The 25388-nt window shown below is 46.4% G+C and overlaps 1 protein-coding gene across 1 annotated transcript in view; it reads right to left on the bottom strand.

Annotated features, from left to right (window-relative positions):
* Positions 1 to 7447: 7447 nt before the first annotated feature.
* Positions 7448 to 25388, bottom strand: part of LOC119112402 (acetylcholine receptor subunit beta-type acr-2) — a 79053-nt gene continuing 61112 nt past the window's right edge. Inside the window, exon 9 of the mRNA XM_037236584.1 lies at positions 7448 to 8653. Within this exon, the coding sequence (XP_037092479.1) occupies positions 8480 to 8653 (174 nt within the window). The 3' untranslated portion in view covers positions 7448 to 8479. The remainder of the gene's footprint in view (positions 8654 to 25388) is intronic.

Raw genomic sequence — 25388 nt, forward strand, 5'->3', positions numbered from 1 at the left:
ACTGTTGGAGGGGGGGGGGGGAAATCAGACATGGGGGGCAGTGGCCCACCCAAAATACAAATAGACACCCGTGTATGGTCATATAGGAACCTTACTATGAAACACGTTAGCCATAGGCATAACATGAGCAACGCAATTACATAACAAATGTAATGAAAGACCAGTGGCTGTTATTTTGACATTTAACGCAGAAGCAATTGACGTCCGCGTGTTCTTACATGCAGGCGCGAGAGCTTACACTCATGCCCACCCCTTGCTTCCACCGTAAGCGCTACGATCACTAATCACATACTGTGATCACAGATTTGCGGTACGTTCTTCCCACTACACCCCATGACCGTATTGACGGATTTGGTTCAAAGTAGCAGCAGCCGGGTAAGAAAATGCACCCTTTCCTGCGTTGCGTATCTCACCACATATTTGGAGCGTACGTGCACCGCACGGTGCTCGGCGGGAATGCAAGTGGGCGCGGGGAAGACGGACCAATCAGCATTCATCAGTCCTTGTGGCGTTGCGAATCCGGTTCCTCTTCCATTGCGCAGGAATACTGGGCGCATATATATTTTCGTACATGCGTTTCTAGGCAACCCATGTAAACAACGTGAGGAATAGTGCTGACCGATTCCGTTTGGTTCGTCATATTTCACCACATTGCCGGCGCACAAGTCACGTACTGAGAACGCATTTCTATAACCTAGGTTGGACTTTGGCATCACAGCATTACTATGGGGCTTGGGGGTGTTTGCATTTTGTGTGGGTCTTTCTTTGGATTTAGTGGTGCTGCTATTGTCTGATCACCCCTCGCGTGGGGCAGCCCTTGCAGTCTGATCATGCTCACAGAGGTAAGTTTTGGGTGTAATCGGGTAGATTGAGTCTGGTTTTACACAGTTATTGTGTGTTATAACATTTGGATTGGCCATGTGTATAACCGCCCGGAGTTCGAAGTGCATACCCAGTAATTTTCCTTGTATTATATTGTACATTATATTGCAATATACAGTAGTGTTCCTTTTTCTTTACATACTGCTGTTTTGATGGAAAATTGACTATTTTAATTAATCTGGTAGTGAATTTAGCAAAGAAGTGTACAAAGTGACAAAGTACAAAGTGTACAGTGATGGGAAGTGATGCATAGGTTTACTAACTGAAGACACCGTAACACAAAATGTCTGTACCCAGTCAGAAAAAATAATTGTTTTGCTGGACACCTACAGGACATCCATGCTTGGATCTTCACATTGGAATGTGAAACTCCAGCCAGGCCAAATCACACTGAATTTACAAATTATTGCTGTGTAAAAATATTTTTCAGCATTTGTCCACCTGAAGCTACCTTGGTGATATCATGATTCCTTGAAGCATTTACTTTCTTACCATTGGAGTTGGTGGCACCTGCGTGCTAAACTATGAGCTCATGGATTTGAAGGGTATGTGCTGAAATTGTTCTCATGATGCCACTGCCTTGCGGTACATAATCTACCCTTACCCCAGGCATGTCAATGTTCTGTGTGTTTTGTGCAATCGGGGTTTATATTGATGTTATCATCTGTTACATTTAAATAATTTTCTCTCACAAATAACTAGTAGTACATGTGCAATAAGATAGAACATAACAAGACTATGTTCCAGCATCTATACTTTTCAAGAAACATAGTGCATTGAATTTTTGCTGATCATGTTAAATGAGCGCAAGCAGTGATGACATCTATATTTCATAATTTTGACCTGCGTGCTTGAATAATCAAACATCACTGACTGCTATGAAAAAGTGTTCTGGCTTTGGTTCACAAAGACTCAAGTTTAACATGCTCATGGCCCCAGCATGCTTTTAACATGCTTTCAAATGAGTACTTGTGGTCTCACATGCCTAGTTACAATTTAGATGTAACCATTGACTTGTAGACAGTAAAAAAGGGAACTTTCCAAATCTGTGGAGACCCTGACAATAGACACCGAAAATAAACAATCATTCCAGCTCCCACATTCTAATGCCTGATGCCTGGTACTAAAGATTATGGCTACAGGAGATGCAGATGGCTCAGCCAAAATATCTTGATGACCACAACCAAGCATGTGGTTAGAAATACATGTCCCAGGAGCATCAGCATAGCAGTACATTTCGCTACTGTATCCTAGCACCGGATACCCCGTGCGTAGAAAGGGTTGCCCAAAGTACAACTAGAATGAAAGGTTTTGAAGTCCCGTGCCGTGTGTGAGGTTTCAAGGTGATTTGCTACAGGACATCAGTACTCTGGTCATTGTTCCACCGTCCGTGTGCCTCACATAAGCTGCACTACATTGTGCGAAGAATACTTGCAGCAGGTGTTTATGACAGGTCAAGACATGTTGAGAAACCGTGGGAGACTTAAACGTTTTCAGGGCGTTGAAATTTAAAAAAAATGACAGCTCACAAACAGGGTCACGCTGAAATAGTTGGTCAGACACCAAGTCAGCCATGATAAAGTCAGTCGTCTCTGTAGATTGCACATAATTTTGGGAGGACGCACATTACCTTCTTCCAAAGACATCAGCCGATTTTCAAAGGATCATTGGGCTGTTCTTTCTTGGCAGGACGACGTGATACACCATCTGGATAATTTGCCACCCTGAGGGCAGGAGGCCAGCCCCGCCATAGAGCCGACGCCAGGACCGTCAGGAAGGCCGCCGAGACGCCAGCCCTTCAGCCCTTCACGGAGAACCCAAGGGACCGAGTCGATGACGACAGCGATGGCGATGATTTTGTGGATCGTCCGTCACGTCAGATCGTTTGGCCTGTCGCCGCCCGCGGTGGTCCGCAGCGTCCCCCCCCCCCCCACCCAACCCTCCACCACCTGTGGCTAACCCAACGGCCGGTGCGCACAACACCATGTCTGATCTGCTAGGCAAGATGCAGAAGTCCATTTTTTAAGATCTGGACGATCACCCTAAGCATGATCCGACATCGGACAAGGCGCAGTCGGCATTCATGACTGACTGGTGCGCCGCCATGTCCTCCGTCGCCCCCCCCCCCCCTGTCAGAGCTCTATGCGCAGCGTCAACTAGGCTAGCGGAAAAGCGTGGCCGCCACATCCCTGTCCCCCGGCCGGAGAGGCGGAAAGCCTGTCCACTTCGTGGACGGTAGCGTGTGCTCGCTGGTCGCAGAACATGTCATGTCAAGTTGAGGTCATGGAGGGGCAAGTTGGAAAGTTAAACAGATAACGCACCATAGAAATGTTCTCATGCAGGCTGTTTTCTCTCATTTCAGTATTATGATTATTGCATGTTCATCAGATGCCTTGTCCTGGAAATATCCCGGCCTTTCAGTAAATACCTGTAGCTACAAGGTTAGGCTTAGTGGGGCTTTACCATCTGAGGCCTTTCTAGCCGCTCCAAATACAGAGTTTGAGGTGATGGCACGCATTTAAGCCTAAATATGCTTGGGTAAGTGTGCAAGATATCTGGTGTGTGCATGTATTGAAGAAAAGAGGTGGTGCACACAGGAGCCTACAATGTTTATCTTGGGGCACCCAGCCTCTCCCAGCATGCCTGTACCGGGTGCCGGCCGGCTCAGGCTGCTGTTGTGCGTAGGGCTGGGAAGGAGTCCGATTTAACCTTGAGTAGTCTTCGTCTTCGTTGTGGCTATGGAAGCGGGGGTGGCTTGATACGATGATGTGTGACGATGGTATGTTATGGTGTATTTGATGGTTTTACGATGACGATGTGTTTGCCTGCGGACGGGAAACTGTACGCTGTGCTTGGTGCAGTCTCCTTTTTGGCTGCATGAATCACTTGGACAGCTTGTGAATACTGTTTTACCGTGTTTGTGAGAGAAGTCCTTTGGACGGAATGTGTTATGTCTGGTTTAGGCGGAATGCGCCTAAACTGTCGTCGTTTCCTGTCTGCTAAGGTGTGTTCTGTCTATTTGAATACACTTGCATGGCATGTTGAAGCTGATGATCCCGTTCACATAACCATACACGATTTGTAGGTCTTCGAGTGTTTAGCCGGGATTATTGTACGAGGACCACCTGTACCATTGCCAGAAGAAGTCGATGACGTCCAGTACAGTGCACCATCTCATTTAAAGGCTATGCCATTAAAAGAGTACAGCCGACGGTGTTCCAAGAAATGATGGGAGGTGTCAGTTGACGTAGCGCGAGACCTGTCTGCTCCAATTCTGATCCCCTGCATTGGCTATTCTCGTGGGATCATCCGGGATTCCGGTTTTACGTCGTTCTTTTTACAAGTTACGACGTGAAATAAACTAGCAATCTCGGCACCTGTATAATTAACATGGTTTAGGTCCCGTTGCCTTCAGAACGGATATCCAGGAGCGTGTGCAATTACTAATAATGTTTAGTGGTCGTAGATTCCCGTCAGAGCTCTAGTTTTGCCGAAGTTGTTGAGGAAAGCATTGAGCACAGGATTGACCGACCTGGGGTACGATAAACATGAGGTTTGAATGTACAAAGTGAATGCAGTTGAGTCTAGATCTGGGTCTTAATGTTCATTCGCTCAATGGTTACATTGCATACCCATTCTCTCCTTATGTGGGTGCCTTAGGTACGGTTATAAGAGTACGTTTAGGTTCCTATGCTTTTATGTTTTCCTTTGGTATCTGAGGACTGAGTGGCAAAGCGAGTCAGAAATTGGATATGAGATCGAAGATACTGCATCGTCCAAAATCCTTCAAGGAGGCCTGCATTCCGCGGGATTTTCATCAGCACGACGTGCTATTTTGTAGGGATCCACGTCTTTACGGCAGAGTAAGGTGGAAGTGGGAGAAAGAGAAGGGGACCGGGCGTAAGATCGTTGGCTCAGCTGCGATTTGTCCACGGCCCGAAAAGTCAAGGCCCCCAACGAAATGCGATCTTAAGGCCCTGGACCACGTGGCGATCTAATGACCATTGGATGGCTCTGTTGACGTATAAACTGCTTACAAAAAAGAATGCATAGAAATAAAAGAAGCAAACGCAAAATATGTGGGGAAGTTTCGCTGCATTTTCATCGCTTTCATTCAATATATGCTCGACAATATAGGTTTTAGTGGCCTCAGCTTTCCTGCTCCAAAACCTTGTTTCTCGGTGTTCTTGAAAGCTAGTTGTTGAGCTCCATTCAATATAAATGTATATACGAAATTATATTATATAACGCCATGCCGGGGTTACACTATGGGCCCGCTGCTTCTCCTTATCAAGGCTACTGGAGAAGGCTACGCAGACGTGACGTCACCTGTGACGTCACTATGAAAATGCGTCATTAAATGTGCTAGGCCGAAAAAAATCCAGTTTGTCGAAATTTTCATATCCAAAACAGCCCGTAAAGAACAGCGTTTTCACGCCACCGTACCGTTGGTGCCATATGATTTAGTCACATGCTGACGCTCAACGTCGCCTACCCAGAATGCAGTAATGCGAGAGGCTTGCTTTTAATCTCTTCTAATCCCCGCTCGTTGTTTCCAGTAGCTCCTCCATTCCGCGTTGAGATCCCGCGTTCTAGCATTGGCGCGGCGTGTGACTAGCGCTGGCGGTTTGCCATGGTGCAGCACCGCCGAAGATCGGTCGCCAGCCGGACTCGCGCCGGAACGCCGGGAGAGAGGGGAGAGGGCGGGGGGGGGGGGGAGGGGCGATACGCGGCTGAGTGTCACCCGTCTGCGTACCCCTATCGTCGCCGCCGACAGAGGATCGGCGGAGCTGGACCGTGCGAGCTGCCGACGGTCATCACGTCATCCCGACATTGATCCAGCCGCGCTTGCTCGCTTAGGCGCGGACATCCGGGGCTATTTCATAGGCTACGGGCCTCGGAGGCATTTTAATTGCAGTTTGAAGTCCGTTATCAATCCATGCGGAAGCTCAAATGTGCACCTTCACGATGAAAGGTAGTGCCGTAGCAGGCAGGCACCGCGTTGATCGAACGACAGTGAAATATGGGTGCGTAGCACTGCACGTATAGCTGTACACAAAGGATACTTTCGCTAGTGACATTGAATGCCTCAATTGATTCGTCGATGCGTTTAAGCAACTGCCGTGCTGTCCGAAATTCATGCACTGATATTCAGGAGTGCTCCCACTCCAGCTCACCGCCATGTAAAACGTGACCTTGGCGCCGGTTTCACCCGCCAGAAAATATATGTGCATTCCTTGATGAGAAAGAAAGAGATAATGTCCAACTCCTACTTCCTGTCTTTCAAATTATTGCCCTTTTCATTGCCATATATGTAATACCTAAATTGTCCTACCTTGTATTCCGGCTAAACAGACAGCGAAGGTCATAATGCAGTGAGCACATCGGGGTTAAATAAAATTTGTATCGTCTTGTTCATCAGGTAAAACGTTAGTACCAGCCGCGTTAAAGCTGGCAAGGTAAGCTGTCAGAAACAGGAACGAGGGCAACATACTTGACACTTGATACGAACAGTTTTCAGCTGTCTTAAGAAAATCACGATCGATATCATACATTGCATAACAAAATTTGCTTTGTAAGAAGATCCATCACGCTCTGCTGCTACACGTCACGACTTGCATTCATAACTGCAATGTTCTTTTGAAATGCATTCTCAGACGCACTTCTGATCATATCCTTGCGAGTCGGATACCTTACAAACTAGTTCATCAAACATTCTGAGACCAGGGCCAGACAATACAAAAAGATGCCTGTAACTCTTGTGGTAGGTGAAAGCGGTCCAAGTAATTGGCGCTTATATCTGATTCCGTTTTTTTTAACTGGAGCAGGAGCACCATCTTTTTAAACTGAGTGTTCGGGGCATACACACCTAAAAAAGAAACGGAAAATGATGGCTAGTTCTTTCACAATGTCAAATCAATCAATTTGAATCAGGTTCATTTTGCAAACTTCGTGCATCTTGGTCAGAAGTACAATTTGTATGAGTGTTTTGTACGACGTTAATAACGTTGTACTTCTCTACCGCTTCGTGCATGACTGTTGACGACAAAAGCACGGCAGCTTGTGTAAGAAAGGCTCGGCGCATTCGGTGAATTCAGCTGGTGACATAGAACATGGTTGCTGCGGCGGGGACGATAATGTTTTTGCCTATGGTGTATCATTTATTGGTGGCTTTTTCAGTTTAGGCTTTCACCAATTATTACTAGACAACCAACAGGCTTTTATTCGGCGGATGCACGTCTATATTTGGGGGTTCCTCAGATATGCGAGCCCTAAACAGTATTGCAGTACTGTTCGCTGTGGACTAACATTTGCCATTGTAAGAGAGCAAACACACATAATGTATGCATACAACACATCAGATATTAATAAATGCCTCTTGTCGAACATCTTTCCATTTACCGCTATATCAAAGAACACCCACTAATATACCGTCGACAGAAAGTGAGGAAAGCGTCCAGTTATTCGTCCTTTGGCCAGCACAGAGCGAGCAATTTCGTTACGTATATATATATATATATATATATATATATATATATATATATATATATATATACATACTCGTTAATTTCGTGATTCACAATTTAGTTATTATATATGATTTCATATTTAATGCGGTCTCCCTTAAGCGGGACGCCGCGGTAATGAGACGATTTCGATGTTCGCGGCCAAACAGATCTGAAGTGAAAACACCCGACAATCACTCTGGGAGTGCTGCCAGCCGTGGCTAGCACACGCTCCGGCGACAGGAGGCAATCTAAGCCCTGAATAGACGTCACTGACTTGCAATTTCTGCTTCAGTGTCAATATACCTGCCATCCGGCCAGTTGACCGAGGATCGTCTGATCAAGCGGGAGGGCACGCAGTCCAGACACCACTATAGTTACTGCCGCGGGCAATGCACCACGTCGTTTTAAGGTGAGGTGCTAAAAAGTGGGGGTAGATAAAATCGGCGTCCATACAATCGAAATTCGTCGTGATTAAGCTGAATCAATAATATCACGATTAGTTCGGAACATAACAGACAGGATTTCGGGCAACTACAAGTGACCTTCAGATCATGATGTCTGTCGCGGTATTGCAGACAGTAAAAAACGTCGAACAAAGAGTACACGAGAAGTATGGGCGTCTACCCCCTGTCCAAAACAGTATTAAACAGGATATGCACCGTGCATTCTGATACTGAAGCCGACCGAATGTTAATGTCGATGTAAGATATCCTGATGTTCTCTCACAATAAGCTAAGTGCAATGAGGTGCATGCCAGCAAACGCTTCATACTCATAAAACACCTGCATATGGCCATGTTGAAGCTGCTCTCAAACTGAAAGAACTTGCCTAGAGCAGCGCGATGCTTAACTAATTATAGAAATGGCGTCTGAATGTCGTACACCGCAAGTCAAGGCGCAGACAGCATCTGCCTGAGTACGCCCGGCACGTCTACCTCCGGAACAAAGGATCTGCGAGCGATGACAGAGCGCGGCGTCGAGCGCGTTCGCTGGCAGAACCGGCTGCGAGCTGCGCGTCACTGATGCGGCGTAGCTCGCGTTGGGCGACCCCCAGCAGGTCACGGCGTCCGGCTCGGCTCCAGGTCAAGTCTAGGCCAGACAGGAGAGCACCAGCAGCACGAAGATTACCAACTGGGCTAGGAAAAAGCTGCGATCTAGCCCGGTGGCAACCAGCAGCCATTCGGCACGACGCACCGCCTTCTGGGCCTCCTTGTCCTGCACCGGCACGCCGTCCTCGGCGAACGGCGCCTTCGTGCTCTGCATCTGCCGATAACAAGCGGGATCTCGTCAACTGGCGCGTGCGGCAGAACAGACCGGTGATGCGCATCGTGTTGCGACAAGGAAGGCGTCGACATGTCCTGCAACATCCTTAAGGTAAGATACCGGGATATCCCGATGATCCTGACATATAGCTTGAGACAAATGATTGGCAGAACGCCAGGAGTTCAGGTATTGTCAATTGCCATCGTTATACGAGGTCAAAGCCATTATCTCGTTCACACTGCGCCACACCCTGAACCTACAAAAAACCTAACGGTGATGTGATTTTGGCCAGCCGATGGCAGCGCTCCGGTTCAGGCCACCCCCCAGTCGCGTTCGGGCGTCACGCTGACGCTGTCTGTATGCATACGGCGTCACGTCCCGCCAAACACAGGTTGGGCTTTGTGATTGCAGACAGCGGGTGAAAACATCGTTTCACTGTTATCTCTCTCCTGAATGTCGTTCTTTAAAAGAGTCAAAACAGACCGAAGGAGCTCGAATAAAATCAAATTCAGCTCGCTTCCATGCCCGGGGTGTGGCTATATTCCACATCACCTTGATCGCCTTGGCTTATTTCCTGCAGACTGTTATGGATAACAAGCAGTACAACAGGACATGAGGACAGTGAAACGCTGACACCGACTGATATAAAAAGGCAACCCCAGCTGACGGAAAGGACGTCATGTTAAATGATCGGGCTGAAAATGTGCGTATGCGTGTGCAGATGCATGTGCATGTGCGCGCGCACACACACACACACACACACACACACACACACACACACACACACACGTGTGCGTGTGCGTGTGCGTGTGCGTGTGTGTGTGTGTGTGTGTGTGTGTGTGTGTGTGTGTGTGTGTGTGTGTGTGTGTGTGTGTGTGTGTGTGTGTGTGTGTGTTTGTGTGTGTGTGTGTGTGTGTGTGTGTGTGTGTGTGTGTGTGCGTGTGAAGCCGACGTCATTCTGCACTCCAGGGCCTAACAGAATAACTTGGTTCTACCGAAAAAATAGACAAACTACACAGGGATATGGAAACCACGTGCAATTATCGGCATGACAGCAAGGTCGATAAAATACAAATATTTTGTTTTTGTCACCTGGAATTCGACGGGATTGACCCCCGCCAACCCCCTAACCCCGTAGCTTACTATTAGAATAACGTCCTAACATTGAGTCCTGTGTCCACCGTTAAGATAATTTGTCGGCCAATGGCGTCAGATATCGGCCGCAAAGGTCATCTGTCGGTCCTGAGAAGTGCAGGCCGGCCGGAAGATAGGGGTCAGGTCAGCGGCTCGGTTGGCGCAGCGCCGCGCGGCCCGACAATGGAGCGGACGTAGCGGCCCACTTGTGGAGCGCCAGCAATCTGGAGCGGCGGCCGGTCAATCGATGGCCTCGCGCCGCACGCGTCCGGTAACGCTCCCCGTCCGAGGTGTGCGAAGGAGGGAGGAGACACGGTGAGGAGAGAGAGAGAGAGAGAGAGAGAGAGAGAGAGAGAGAGAGAGAGAGAGAGAGAGAGAGAGAGAGAGAGAGAGAGACAGAGACAGAGAGAGAGACAGAGACAGAGACGAGCAGAGGACAGAGACAGAGACAGAGACAGAGACGAGAGAGACAGAGACAGAGACAAGAGACAGAGACAGGACAGAGACAGAGACAGAGACAGAGACAGAGACAGAGACAGAGACAGAGACAGAGACAGAGACAGAGACAGAGACAGAGACAGAGACAGAGACAGAGACAGAGCGGGGGAAGGAGGAGTGGGAAGGTGGAAGGTGAAAAAGAAGTGGGCTAGAGGGAGGTGAAGGAAAGTGGGGCGAAGAGAGATGAGAGGAAATAGGGAGGAGGAGAATAAGTGAACAGAGCTGAGAGAAGGGGAGAGGCGTGAGAATGTCTGCAATAAGTGCCCACGCATATTTCTCACGTTTCCTAGGTCGCTCAGTCTGCGGTACGGTAACGCCACCGTTATTCGGCGCTGGCATAGTGCATTAGCTGCGTGCCCACGCCCGAGGATCTAGCTGTCCTTTACGTTTTTGCCTGACAGCGTCATCTATTCAAAGTATTCACGCCATGCTTTCAACGTTGCGGTCCACATTTTCGGCACGTAATGAAAGCTACCTAGTTATAGGCCTTCCACGGCATGGGACAAGCGGGATGATAACAGAGGTGACTATGACCATCACGCGAGTAACGCCAAAACAGAGGCGAACGGCATGGATGGCATTCGCATAGTGCCAGTCGCCTTGGGCAACCCTTATGAATTAGTTTAAGCCATGTGCTGGGATGAGTTTAATCCACGTGCCTCTTCGTGGATTCAGTACAAAATATGAGAACTTGACTGGTGCACGGTGCGCACATGCCAATTCGCCTACGGCACACCGCTTCCGGAAAATCGACTGGCCCCGGGTGTGGCAACGCATGGCCGCTTTGTCGAAGAAGTTGACGGCTTGATGTAAGTTACTTTGTCTGGTGGCTGCGACATAGTATTACGAGGGACACCTTTTTGACGGATGCTGGCAACAGTGAATCGGTCCAGGCATCCGTGTCGTTTTGATGGTGGCGTGGTTGTCCAATCCCTCGCGGTTTAGGCCCTGGCGTGTGATGTTCCAGACCATGCTATCCAATGGCCGCAATGGTCACTTCTTGCCGGACGTCGCCATGGTTTGCACAGTGCTGAATCCGCATAGTGTTTTGCAGACGGTACATTCTCTGCACCCCGTGGTTGGCTTCTTGTTTTTATCGTCCCTGGAGGACGACATCCGGCATCACTGGTTAAAAACGCCTCAAAACCAGCGGATCCATGGCTTGAGCCCAAGCGCGCGTGAATAACTGCACACATTTATCGATACATAGTTCTGCTAACGGGTTTGGCCGTCTCTTATTCGGCCCGCAGTGATCGTTGTGTAGCGTCGCAATTTCGGGCGGCCGAAATCAAGAACCACTTTTGACCCGTACCCGCCGCTTTGCAATTTGCAAATTTTACATTACCATGATGCAAATGGAATGGGTAGATTGAAAATTCCATGAGCTTATAGTGCTGTAGGAAAACTCGACTTGAACAAACAGGTACTCAGATGCTTTGGAATCATTGCAAGATAAGTTACACATAATATTGGTACTTGGTGCGCGTACGCCGAAATGGCAAATGCGTGGTATCACCTCAGTTGACCGACCTGAAGCGACGTTCTCACAAGATTCGCATTGCTAAAGACTCTAACAAGATGACTGTGTCTAACATTATCGTTCATGCCACTTGCAGAAGCTGTAAACCGTCCTGCGTAACCAATATGAAGGGCAGCGGTCTTCCTTCATGAAGCGTGATCAGAGCATCAAGATGAGCAGCTCTACGCGTACATACATGCATGCATGCATACACACATATATATATATATATATATATATATATATATATATATATATATATATATATATCAGTGTGCATGCATGCATGCATGTATTACGCGTAGACTGCTTCATCTTGATGCATATATATATTATATATATATATATATATATATATATATATATATAGTATAACATATACTCTCTCTCTCTCTTCTCTCTCTCTCTCTCTCATCTCTCTTCTCTCCTCTCTCCTCTCTCTCTCTCTCTCTCACTCTCTCTCTGCTCCTCTCTCTCTCTCCCTCTCCTCTCCTCTCTCTTCTCTCTCTGCTCTCTCTCTCTCTCTCTCATTGGTACATTTAAGGTACAACGTGGTACATTTAAGCTCGTTCGGTTTTCCCTCTGCACTAATCTTTGTTGAGGAAATTGTCCAATCAACCGTCAGAAAAGGGTAGAACCGGCGAGAATTAACTACCGCCTGAGATAGCGCGTGCCACGGAAACACATCCTCAAGTTTCAGGAATTCCAATTACGTGCAACGTATCTACATTCACAATAAGTAAGTTTCAAAGGTATTCTGACCAGATGCGGAACACGTCCTCCAAAATGACGCCAAGTGAATCGCTGCTTATACAAACTAAGTGGTACAAGACGCCCATTTAAAATGCCTTGTGATCAAGTAAACAGGCCTATAACGTCAATTGTGATTCATCATGTGTTTCGGTCCTACGGTAAATAAAAACGACAATATTGGGAAGACTGAACAATGACACCATTTTTAAGCACAATACTAGAATGGCAGATGCTGTCAGATCACTTTTCGTTTTAACCCACACCAGAGACAAAGCATGTGCCGTTGGGTCTGTGTATAGATCAAGCGCAACACACGGTTGCGGTCATCACAATGCACACGGCTGTAGACTAGTTCTTGCTATGCGTATATGTTGACTGCAATGCATTGAGTTGTTTGTATTTTGCGGTTACTAGCACGCTGAGAGACGTTATGCCTGCGAAAGGTTTCACACCTTATTAGGTATCACAGGGTTATAGTAGCAATGACTACGGACGCTATGCGTAGCGTTTGTCTAACCTTTCGTGCGCCGAGATCGCCTCTGAATTCGGCCACGTAACGCACGCCATGTGGACTAGACTATACTAAATCTGACATTTGGCAGTCTGCACCTGTCAAAAGCCAGCCAAGTGCATTCACACCTACGCAATCATCACATTTCCACTAGCCAGTACTAGCCATGGTGTTGGGGAATGCATGTCAACAGTTCAACATCGAATCGCAGTTCTTGCAGTAGCGAGAGCATATGTAACAAACATATGATAAACTTACCGTGTTACCTGATATTAACAGCTATTATCAATTATTTCGCATTTCTCACAAACAAGCCCAGCAAAAGTCCTCTTCACACGACCCTTGTCTAGCAGTAAGCAAGGAACTGAACTGGACTGAACTGCCCCGAACTGAACTGAGCCCTGAACAACGGAGCTAGAGATCGGCTAGCTTAAAAGCCGACTGTCGTTTCCACCGGAGTACATTAAACTCATCTTGTCAGGTTCCTCCATGATGGGTCGGGAGTCAAAAGAAGTTTCCGCATTGCGTGGAGATTTGAGTGTTGTGGTCCACTTTAACCGCAATCAAAAAGTACTCAATTTGTGAGCTAAATTCTCACTCGCAAGTTGCGTGCAAGTAGTCATGATGGGATCCTCGGGACATTCATACATTACATTACATTATATACATTCATACATTCATACATGCATTCCGCGACATAGAACCCAGATATGAGACGAGACGACAGTCCTACTATTACAGTTTATTTCATACAGCGTCAGCAATAGAATGCTTACCGCAGCTCAAGCAGTAGTGTATGAGGGGCAGGTATGGCTCAGCTCATTGTCGTGACATTTAAGGATGCGTATTGAAAAGTCCAGGGTTCATAAAGTCCAGTGGTCAAAAAGTCCGGAATCGCAGCATCCAGCGTTCATAATATCCAGAAAACGTCCAAAACCCTTGGACAGAGGAGATCATAAAGTCCATTGCTCATAAAGTCCCGTGTTCATAAAGTCCAGCGTACGTGAGATCCACGGTTAAGGATACTGTCCCACTTCCTCGCAACCCTTCAACAGCAATGGTTCGGATATTGTCCGATAGGGGGCTACCGGAGCAGATTTCGCCCGCCTAAGCCGACGACTGACGTCATGCAGTACACTGCTGCCCAGTTAAACCACTGTGCATGGATATGGACAACGTTTTGTTTGAGCGCACAAACTTTGCCGCGTCAGCACGCCCTTGGTAGCAGGCGCATTAAATAATTCAAAACTTTGATCCCTGGCTCGTGGCATCGGAAATAGCTGGTTATTCGGCAGAAGCTGCATGGTAATCGTGGAAAGCACTTGTCGGGTTGCCTGCTGTTTGGTATTGTGGGCTATGGATAAGATTCTCCGCGGTATTTGGTTCCGTTATTTACTGTACGTGTTGGTGATGTTCTCATCTTTTGAAGAAATTGATGACTGGTGTGCAAGGCTGACTGATTTAAGGTCTGCACCAGGTAGGCGCGCATATAGATCTCCAGCTTCTGGCACGCTAACCTATATTGTTAGTGACTTTATTTGACTGATTTCCCTCCCTCCTCCACTAGCAAATTCTTTCACACGCCCCTGCAAACGGAACTTATTCTGAATTCTACATGCCTTTACTCTCAAAGAGAGGGGGTGGGGCTGTTTCATCAGCTGAATTTGGATACTACTTCCTGGTGAGACACGTTCAATGGCCAGCCTACTCGTTTCTTCAATTAAGTACCTTTTAAACGGGCTTGGTTTACTAAAATCAGTTGGTTGACTTAGCGATGAAAATACAACGAAGATTACTGTGATAATATGCCAACGAATTGGTTTCTCTCCGAATTTGGCTCATTTCCTCACAAATCTGCAGGCCGCGACCAAAGTTACGGCGGGGGTGAAACCCCTGCAACTGAATAGAGAACCGCACTCCTGGTTGCAAGTAAATAGGAGGTGAAAAAGCCACCGTTGACTGCAAGTGTATTCAACTGCCTGCCAAACGTCACGCAAATCAGTCCGCACGTGTCGCGCTTAAAAGCGCTGTTGATCCACCATCTGAACAGCAGGGTGTATGTCACTGAGCTGGTTTGCGATAGATAGGCTGAATGAATTGGAAGAATCGTGAGCTTGTATTCGCCATCCACTTCATCATTCTTGACACGCTTTCTTCCTCTTACGCTTCAGAACCTCTATAGAATGTCGCGAATAGTCGTATAGAAGTATAGAATTTGGGGCCCAGCAACACCAGTCTGGAGTTTATCGAGACGGGTGCAGTTCGCGGCACAGATGGGCGATGGTGGCATGGTGGTTAGTGGTGAGGATATTCATCTCTGGACTTTTCTATCCTGGGATGGAATCCTGGCCACACCACTACCGTATCCCACGTACCTAATGCCCGATAAATGCGTAATAGAGGCGTTCCGCCTCGAAATAGCCATAGCAGCCGGTAAGACGTAAGGCCCCAATTGGTATTACACCCCATCCCGACAAACAAACCGCCGCCCGCCAAATTTGCAGATAATGCTTCGGCTCAATCACGGTATACGTGTGGGACTAATAATGTGCAATCGGTTGGACGCGGAGCTCGGACACACAGGCTAGCCCAGAGGCTGCCCAGCTCGACGGCCTCCCGGCAGCCACGCCCGCGGCGGGCCGGCGGACGAGGCAGCCCGGCCGCCAAAAAAGAACCCATCCACGTGCGCGCCGTCCCTCGCCCAAGAACTGAACCCCGCCACACGCGCGCGAGGCCTGTCCGTGGGGCAGCCCGTCCGCGGTCGAAACGCTGCCAGATCAGTCGGGCACGCCGCCATCTTCGCGTCAGAGCCCGAGGCCCCTGACTTGGTTTCACTCGGTTCGCCGCGGTACACATCCCGGCGGACCGGACATCCGGACGTGTCCGACATTTCGGGATTTCGCTCGTGCTGGACTGGAGCGGCCCCCTCCCCCTCTTCCTCGTTCTTGACGGGCGCCTTAATGGAAAAGAGCCTCTTGTCAGTCAAGAACCGGTACCGGACAGGGTCCATTTGCCCGTTTGCTCAAGGGCCCAAATGCGTCGAACTGGGATCCCTGTGCTATTTATCAAACCCGCTACTCTTGGGACCTTTTTGAAACGGTGAGCGGCCCCGCGTTGATCCAGGGTCAACCATCCCGGTCAGAGGGCCTTCGGCGTCAGAGAGGGGACCAATGTATTATGTGTAGTAACAGTAACCGATTGGAAATCTGAAAGGGGACGGAAAGGTCCCTCAGCCTCAATGGAAGCGTTTTCTTCAGTTATTTTCTTACAAGTCTTATTTCCGTAACAACTAGGAAAAATGCACAGCCTGTTGTATATGCACATGAAACATAATTCGGGTAAGAATCTTGCATAGCTTGCATAGTTAGCTCGCACAACATTGGTCGCAAGCCAGTTGACGGCCGTTATACCTGGAAATCGTGACCATAAACACCAGATATGAACGACTCGAAAAATACATCTGTCTTGACTTGAACGCGCATGCCCAGTGGAATGGCAGGACTTGACTGACGCTACTAGGGTGCCATGGATGCCTGGGTAAGCTTAAATAGTCTGCTCGAAAAAGTATGCACATCCTCACGGGCGTCTAGCTCAGAAACTCGATTATTTCAGGTGTTACGGATAGGGCTGGGAACTGTACCGAAGGATCAAAGCGGCTTTTTCAGTTCAAAGTCCCATACAAATGTGGAGTATCCTTTTTACGCCATTTGTGCAGCGACTTTGACGGTTTTTCACGCATGGTTAGATTGGCGATGTCACACAGTGCGTATGAGTACTAATTAAAATACGTGCCAGGTACGAAGCAGGCCATTGTAACAGGTTCAGCAGGCTGCCACCCTACCCCTGCAGAGGTTGTGAATTTGATACAGTTTTTTAACAAGTTGACGGTGACGCCAATCGGTGGCATAGGGTAAGTTGTGTATAAGCTATTATAATATGATGAAGCGCGTAAAGGGCTTTTTAAGGCAACGTCATAGAGAAGTGATTTAAATCACGGAAGTTATATTTTAGTTAATGTCTTCCTACAGCATTTCAGCGACCATTTAGTGACCAATTCAACTGCACTAGGTTTCAATCTGTCGAAGGCATGTTGTCTGAAAAGCTTATGTGCAGACTAAGAGTGCGGTCTATAAATAACCCTACTTATGGGGCTGCGGGAGGAGGGAGGAAGGGGAGTGGGAGGTTTCGATTAGATATAAAGGGTGTTCCACATTTACATGGGGTTTTGAACTGAAAAAGCCATCTTGAAGACCTTTCGATGCCATTCACAATCCTGCCCTTCTGAAGGAAGATCTATGCCCCTCTGCTTTCTGAACCTACACGTCTGCAAAAATGGGAACGGTGTATCGGGGAGATTGTTAAGTGGCCTTCGCATTTATCACGTCATAATGGCGTCATTCAAGTCCCTGCCATTCCATAAGCTATGCGGCGATCAGGACCAAGAAAAACATATTTGCTGACGTATTCATACCTGGAATTCATGAGCACGATTTACAGATATAAAACGGTCGTCAATGGGCTCTCAATATGTTCACTAATTAGAGAATTGTGCTGTCTAAAGCAGTCTTTTCCACTTAAAAAGCACACCAATAGTTACAATTGAGCTTGTTTCATCCTATCTGATCCTTGCTTCAAATCTTCCCACGCGAAACAATCTCTTTAGCCTAAACGTGTCAAAGGGAATACGCCTACTTTTATTTTTGTACTTTTCGCTTGAATCAGACGCTTGGGATTTGATACGTAGCAGCAGTTTTCTCGAAGTCCTTATGAATAGCTCAGCATTTTTATCTGAAGTAGACGCGCATGCGGAGAAATCTCACTTGACGCCTCATTCACCACGATGAAAGTAACACATTTCATATGCCTGGTTTTTCCAGCGTGCGTGTTCTGTAAAGTTTGCTTCACACTAAATGGTTAACATGATTATGAAATAAAGGTCATGAAAGCTTGAAACACTCTATTTATACACAAAAATATGCGAACATGAAGGTGTTATCCCGTGAATTCAACGAAACGTTACACTATGGCTTTGATTTTTACCCTTTGGCGTTTACCACATCAGCTCTTTTCGAGGAGCACTTTGGCTTTAGGAGATGGGAGTATCACATGGTCCATAGTGACGCACTGGCTCACGCTTCAACCAATTAGCTTCTAGGCAACAGGCCCTTGCCGCCCGCTGGGTCAATCAAAAATTGTCTTTAATTTTGGCACCAGGAGAGGTGACACGACGGCTGTCATCACGACATCCATTGCAACAGCTGCAGGGAAGAGGCGTAGTGCTGTTACAAAGCGATGGCAGAATAATTTTGACTAGAAAATTACGGAAATTTACGTCCTTATTATGTCTTAACGGTATTATTGCAGTGGCGCCACCCAGTGCTAGTGTCAGACCAAATGGTCCTGAGGTTTGACCAGAGTAAGTTTTTGAAATATGCCCCAAAGGCGGGGCACTCCTTTAAGGGGACAGAGGATGGGGTGCGGGATAGACAAAAACCATTTGCCCTCGTGTGGCTGCAAACCATGTCGAGACCTTTTTTGAAAATAGTTTTTACACCGTAAGCAGGATAATGATTGGGTTTCTGCTAAAACGAGCTGTGCGTCACCGCTGGGAAAGCGGGCTGAATATGGATAAAACACGTGAGACAATTCATGGATGTCTCCTGCAGAATTTCCGATCCACTTCAGTGCCATCCGTTGATAAATCCGCAATCTGTCGTTTTAAGCAATCCGAGAGGCGCTCTTCTTTGAGCCGTCCTCATGAGACGAGAGTGAACAATTCCCTTCCAATGATGGTTACAGCCTTTCTCATGCTTTCCCATTACCACGAAGATTGTGGATAAGCCCTTGCAGCTTGACATACAAGATGGTCATCCCGTGGAGCCCCGAAAAAATGGCGTATCATTTGTTGCGTCTACAGCTTCCATAACACATTTCTCTGCGAAACTTTCCGCAGTATTCCTTTTTGGAGCTCTATAGAAAAGAAACATGACGCTAAGATCCCGCCTACGTAATGCTAACAGTCTGCCTACCGCTAAACTTTGAATCCATTTCCCTCCTCAAAGCCACGAGCTCGGAAATATGGTCAAAGCGTCAAATCACTTGGAATTACCGTGATAATTGACAGTGGATCCACCCATAGCTCTCAACACATTTTTAAAACACATTTTGAAGGGAATATACGATGATTACGTACAGACAAACATTCAACAGTACAAAAATTTCAAGCATACTATTACTACCTTTCAGATGTGCTTAATCCGAAACAAAACCCACCAACTCCATGAGACTTGACGTGGTATGAAAGTTATTCTGTTCATTTTTTCCATGTTCCCCACCGTGGATACAAGTGTGTGTATCGGGGGCGGGGGGGGGGGGGCAATGGCGTCATGGGTCCGCTGGATATCAAAATGCTCCTGGTTTTGCTGCGAACTGGCACTGACAATATCGGTTTCGCCTCCCCAAAACGGGATGATCACTTGCTTCATGTATTTGATTATTAATTCAACTTTATACAACTTCCTAGCATTTCCGACAGATTACGTCTTTCACCAGCCAGCCCATATTCGTACTATAGTTTTGTGAATGTTCAGTCCACCGTGCTAACACTTTCGATGCTTCACATGCAGTTTTATTTTGCTATTAGCTATTCCGTTTTGCTTCAGTGGCCTACAGAATGTTCCGAGGTACTTCAGCAAGTTCCTGCCAGTTTTTCCATCAGTCGTTTCAGTGAGTACCGATAAAACCCGGCTGACAGAGGACGATTCAGCCTGATACTGTCGATAATGCTTAAAGATGTCCCCAGACCTGAAAAAAATTATTGGAGGACTTGAAGACCGCTCTACGTTGCCTGGGTGACTTAAATGCCAGAGGGGCGCGCCCGATGGCCCATAGGGCAGCTATGACACATGAAAACACGTTGCAGGAATGAAAATATCGCTTTAAAGGGAACGCCATAAAGGGAACACGAACGTCTTAAAGGGAACATTTGAAGGTATTGAGATAAACATCAGATATGAGCTTAGGATTATTTATGCAATTATGATTCTTGTAACTACGCAGCTTTGGATTCTTTATGCAATTACTAGTTAAACCTCTTATAACCATTGTGGTGCAACGGTATTCTCGCTGGTAATAGTCCTTTGGTGGTGTTAAATGAATTGGTACCATTCATTCATAAATTATAAGCTGCTATCTCACATGCTTGACAAATAGCAATCAGCCAATGTGGTACATTATGTAATGGCATGGATCAACAATGTCATTGTGGCACTACCTCAGTGCTATACTGTGACAAGGTGTAATGAACAACGATACGGTTTTTGCAATGCAATCCCTGTTGCTTTCACAATAAGCTTCATCATGAGAACATGGGTCAAGCGTGCATTCTTGTATGAACCCTGCACCTGGCGCACGACTGACCAAAAACACATGATACAATATACAAATCACTTTCAGCAAAGCACACAACTAAGTAGTGACATCGCTTGCTCATCTTGCTTTGGGAACCCACAAAACGTGACAAAGATACAAACACGTCCTCCACTTCCACAGCCATGCAACATGCTGCAGCCATCAGGCTGCTTCACCCAAAAATAACAAGAAAACATGACATGTAGTGAAATGACACTGCACAGCTGCTGACCTCACACATGGCTGGAGACATGACAAGTGCAAAATGCCTAGAAGTGATGAAGCTGCCAGTGCACACAAGGCTCAGATAAAAATATTGTTAAGTGCTATCCAAAAAACCAACAGCAATACTTTCCCACATTTCTCAGCGCCCAGCATCTCACACCAGTTGCAGTGACTATGACGTTGATGACTCACAAGCGATGCGTGCCTGCATACAAAATTGGTTAAGACTAGTATGTGCATACATAACAATACAGCGCTATATTTTCAGAATTCGTAAGGAAAAGACAATTTTGCAAAGCTGTCTCATGTGAGCTTATACCAAGCAAGTGGATTAATGAGCTGCGCAGACCTGCCCCTACTGTCAAAATATATTGCTAACATAATGGTGTGCAATGGATTAATTACATGCTGTAATGCCTCAATAGGTTCAAAATGTTGGCAAAATCATAATGAAGTAGCAAATTGTATTTTTACACTCCTGCAACATAGGTGCTAGTGTTCCTTCCAGTTTGCTGGCATCACTACCTTGTCATGTTTAAACACAAACATAAAGACAGTATCCACAGAAGTATCGATATCGATACTTTAGATAGCAAGTATTATATATCATATTTTATTGAGAGTCCGTAGACTTAAAGAATACCAAAACAATGTTCTCTCTCAGAAGTAAAAACCTCGCACGTACACATCAATAGTCAATATAAAGCCACTGGCACGCACCACCAGTGATCACATCTGTTTCAAGTGCCTGACTCACCCTTTTTTGTCAAATAAATGTGATCCCACATTTGCACAGCTCGCAGGACTATCAAATTGCGGGTTTCCTCACAATTTCCGCACAGGTTTTCGGTTATAGCGCTGCATTTAACCGTGAGCTCCCTCCAAAACAGAGCCCCAACGGGGGGTTCATGGTAACGAAGAGGTTGTACTTTTATGACACAATTCTTTATTCAAGATTTCTAGTTGTCGTGCAATACGTATGCAATATTTAGTAAAATATGCACATGTACATATATATATATATATATATATATATATATATATATATATATATACCTGTATATATGTATATATACCTGTATATATGTATAGATAATATAATGTTTCCTTTATGTTAAAATGCCTTGCTATACCATAAACCCGTACAAGTTTGTTTTGCTCCGGTGCACAAGGAGCCAACCGAACTGTCTGTAATAAATATGTCAGTAGAAGGAGAAGAAAAAACGTAATCTATGTCTATCTATCTATGCATCTATCCATCTAATCAATCTATGGCCTAGAAATAAAGAAAAATGCCCCGTTGACGACGAGTGCCGCATAACCCGAAAGTGCTCACGCTTACGTCCGCGACACGCATTCAAAAACGAAATCATCGTAACGGCCAATCACTTTCCGTGCATTGTATCATGCGTGCCGCATCATCGCTTTTGCGAACGTACCAGCGGCCATGCTGTTTTGACCATAAGCAGAAAACAGCCTGTAATATAACGGCGATCGTATGATGTCTCTATGCTAACATCAATGCCAAGGTGACTTTGAAGTAGTCTCCCAATAAACCTTTTCCCACTTTTGCGGGCGTGTAACTCGCGAACCAGAGGCTTTTGGGTCTTAAAAAGGGCATGGCCGTAAACTGCATCAAAAGGTCCTCAAGTTGGCTATTTCAGTTCAAAGCCCCATTTAAAGTTGGAACATTCCCTTTCAGAACAGAAGGGCATCAGCATCCATGGAGAGTCCCCAGTTAGGCTTCTAATAGCGTCCCTGAGGACTGGAAATTTGGTCTAATCGCCAAAGGACGTCTAAAAGAACAAAAAGACGTCCCAAAGTCTTGAGGTGTGAGCGCATTGGCTCAAGGGTGCCCATGGGGTCTGAAAATATTCCCGGGTTTTAAATTGACTCAGTCTCGTTTAGTCTCGCATGCTGGTAGTGCGGTGGTAGAGTTTCTACTCGCCATCGCAGTATCGTGAGCCCTGCGAAAAAATGGAACCTTGGGGCTATGCTCACACTGTCAGGGGCTTGGTCTGAAAGCCGCTGAAGTGAAATACTGCAAAATGTAATTTGCACAAGTTAATAAGCTAAGTTAGGCGTGGGGGCAAAGCCAACTTATTCGAAGCCGAACGTTAAGCCAAGACAATCGCATAAAGCTGAAGTCGAGGTGGAAGCCGGTGCTTCTGCTGTTTGGATCTGTGAAACCGAAGCTGGAGCCGGTGGACTCGCTTAAAACACAGAATCAATAGCTGAATTTAAAGTCATTGGCTTTGAATTTTTCGCCCACGAAACCTAAGTCGAAGTCAGCAGCTTGGAACTTGGAGAACGCGAAACTAAGGCCGAACTCGTCCAATTTAAGCTATGAATTTAATGTCGTAGCCGAATTTAGTGTGCAACGTTCCTTTGCGGGACGCTTAAAATTCTCCGCCCGCTAAAACTGCATGCAATCACAGCATATCATTTGGGTTCTGGGAAGTGATTCAGGTAAGGTGAAGTACAGATGGAAGATTTGTCAAACTGTCGAATCTGTATTCTTTGTTAGTATGCGCAGAACGCTTCGAACCCTTAATTCTCCGACCCTTAGCAAGAGCTAATTGTTGCTGAGAATGCTCGCCTGGTTTTTGGCTGTGAACCACATATGCGTTGCAACATGGCAAAGTTGGGTGTTATATCGGAGCAAAGAACAGGTAGAATTGTTGCTGAAAAGAACGTTCGCGAATGCAATGAAAAGAACATCATGACAGAGTTAAAGACAGCGTTTCATGAGTGCCTGAGGCCAAAATGAAACTCAAACTCATGTCATGTTCGACACTGAAATCGAAGTACGAGTCAGCTTTTAAAAATGATGCAAAGCTGAAGCCGAGATGAAAAGTTCCAAATAGCAAGAAGCCGAAGCCAGCAGTGAAGAATGGCACAAATCTTAAGCCAAAGCCAAAGCCGAAGCTCAAGCCAAAGCCGGCCTCGCTCAGGTGCCTGAGCAGAATGGGTATGCTTTGCATTTAGTGCTCGTAACTGATCCATAGTAACAACACAAAGACTTGTGTTGTTGGATTAAGGGGAATGTTTCACATTTGATTGAAGATATTGAAGCAAGCATCACATATGATGAAACAAGCTCACTTTTAACTTTTGGTATACTTCTCTAAGTAAAAAGACTGCTCCAGATATCACAATTCTCTGTTGAGTAAATATGCTCCCCAATGCGGTATGGTTTGATTACATTGACATACCATGCACAACACTGATTGAGAGCTAGTTGACGGACGTTATAACTGGCAATTGCGCTCACGAACACCAGATATGAACGCCCCGACGATTGTTTTTTTTGCCTTAATTGCCGCCCGGCTTAAGGAATGGCAGGGTTTGAATGACGTTACGACGTCATGAATGCCAAAGTGCACTTAAATGCTTTCCCCCAAATAGTTTTCCCAGCTCCGTGGCGGCGTGGCTCAGAAACTACAAGGACTTAGATCTTAACGACAGTGTTGTGAACAACACCGAAAGGTTTTCAAAATGGCTAATTCAGTTTGAAACCCCATATCAATGGGGAACACTCACTTTAAGCTAGAGGTATTTAAACGCCGCCGAATAGCCAAAAATAAGAAAAAGTGTTTTTTTTTACATGTAGGAACTTGTCATCTGTAAGTTGAGCATAATTACCAAAGTAAAGCCGGAAGAGAACTGAGGGCTCCAATGCTAGACAGTCTTGCGTTCGGCCCAGAGCTGCGAATGTGCTTTGTATGGGAGAGGTTTGCCTGACGTGGTGAATGGGGCTTACTGGCGAGAACTTCACCGGCTATAATGCAGACAACAACGACGCGACGTCGTAACAGTGGATGAAATCGCCACCCATGTAACTAGATGATGTCATGTGTCGCTCTTGAGGGTCCGGTAACATCCTGCAACATGGTTGGACACCTCTTCGGCAAAATCGTTCAGCGCACTTAGAGCTTCGAATATGTGATGGGGTCTGCAACAGCAAGCCTTGTATATTTCAAGCTCGGATCACAACGCTAATTACTTACGGGAAACTACTTTAAGTTTCTAACACGCATGACAGCCATCTCTGAAACGCGGGACTGTAAGTTGCGGCAGCCGCCACTCTAAACCAGGTGCCACCAATGGGAGAAGGAGTAATTCCCCAAGAAGAGAGCACGACGGACTCAGGGGGGCACTGCCACGTGGCCAAAGCACGCCTGATCCAGGCAAAACCATCCGGGCAGCGTCAACGGGCAGACGCGGACTGAAAGGTGATGTTGCCATAACATTGCCATGCACCACATGCACTGAGCTGGACATGTCTGCTATAGAAGCGAAAAAAAACAAAAAAGCAAAAAAGGGCCCTTTTTGCAAGCGACATGAAGCGTTTAGGCACCAGTAAAACACTGAGTGTGCAATTATGTGATCTGATTTGTGTAGCCCGACCACAGTCTATATCGACTTGTCATGCTGGATGATACTAATCGAAATTTTTCCATACCGATACCGACGTGCATATGAGCAACGTGTTCAAAGATTGCCCATTTTGGTTCTGAGACCAAAAACACGACCGATTTCTGAACTGTTTTTGAAAAAAATTGGAGGCGCTGTAACAAGCTATATTTTATACCCATCAAACTCTGTCGTCTTTAATTGCACTTTAAAGCTGTTTTTGAAGTGTGAAAATACATTGGTGAGGATCTAAAAAGATATCTTCTATT

Source organism: Pollicipes pollicipes, unplaced genomic scaffold, assembly GCF_011947565.3.
Source record: "Pollicipes pollicipes isolate AB1234 unplaced genomic scaffold, Ppol_2.1 Scaffold_7261;HRSCAF=8764_pilon_pilon_pilon, whole genome shotgun sequence".
NCBI classification, from domain to species: domain Eukaryota; kingdom Metazoa; phylum Arthropoda; class Thecostraca; order Pollicipedomorpha; family Pollicipedidae; genus Pollicipes; species Pollicipes pollicipes.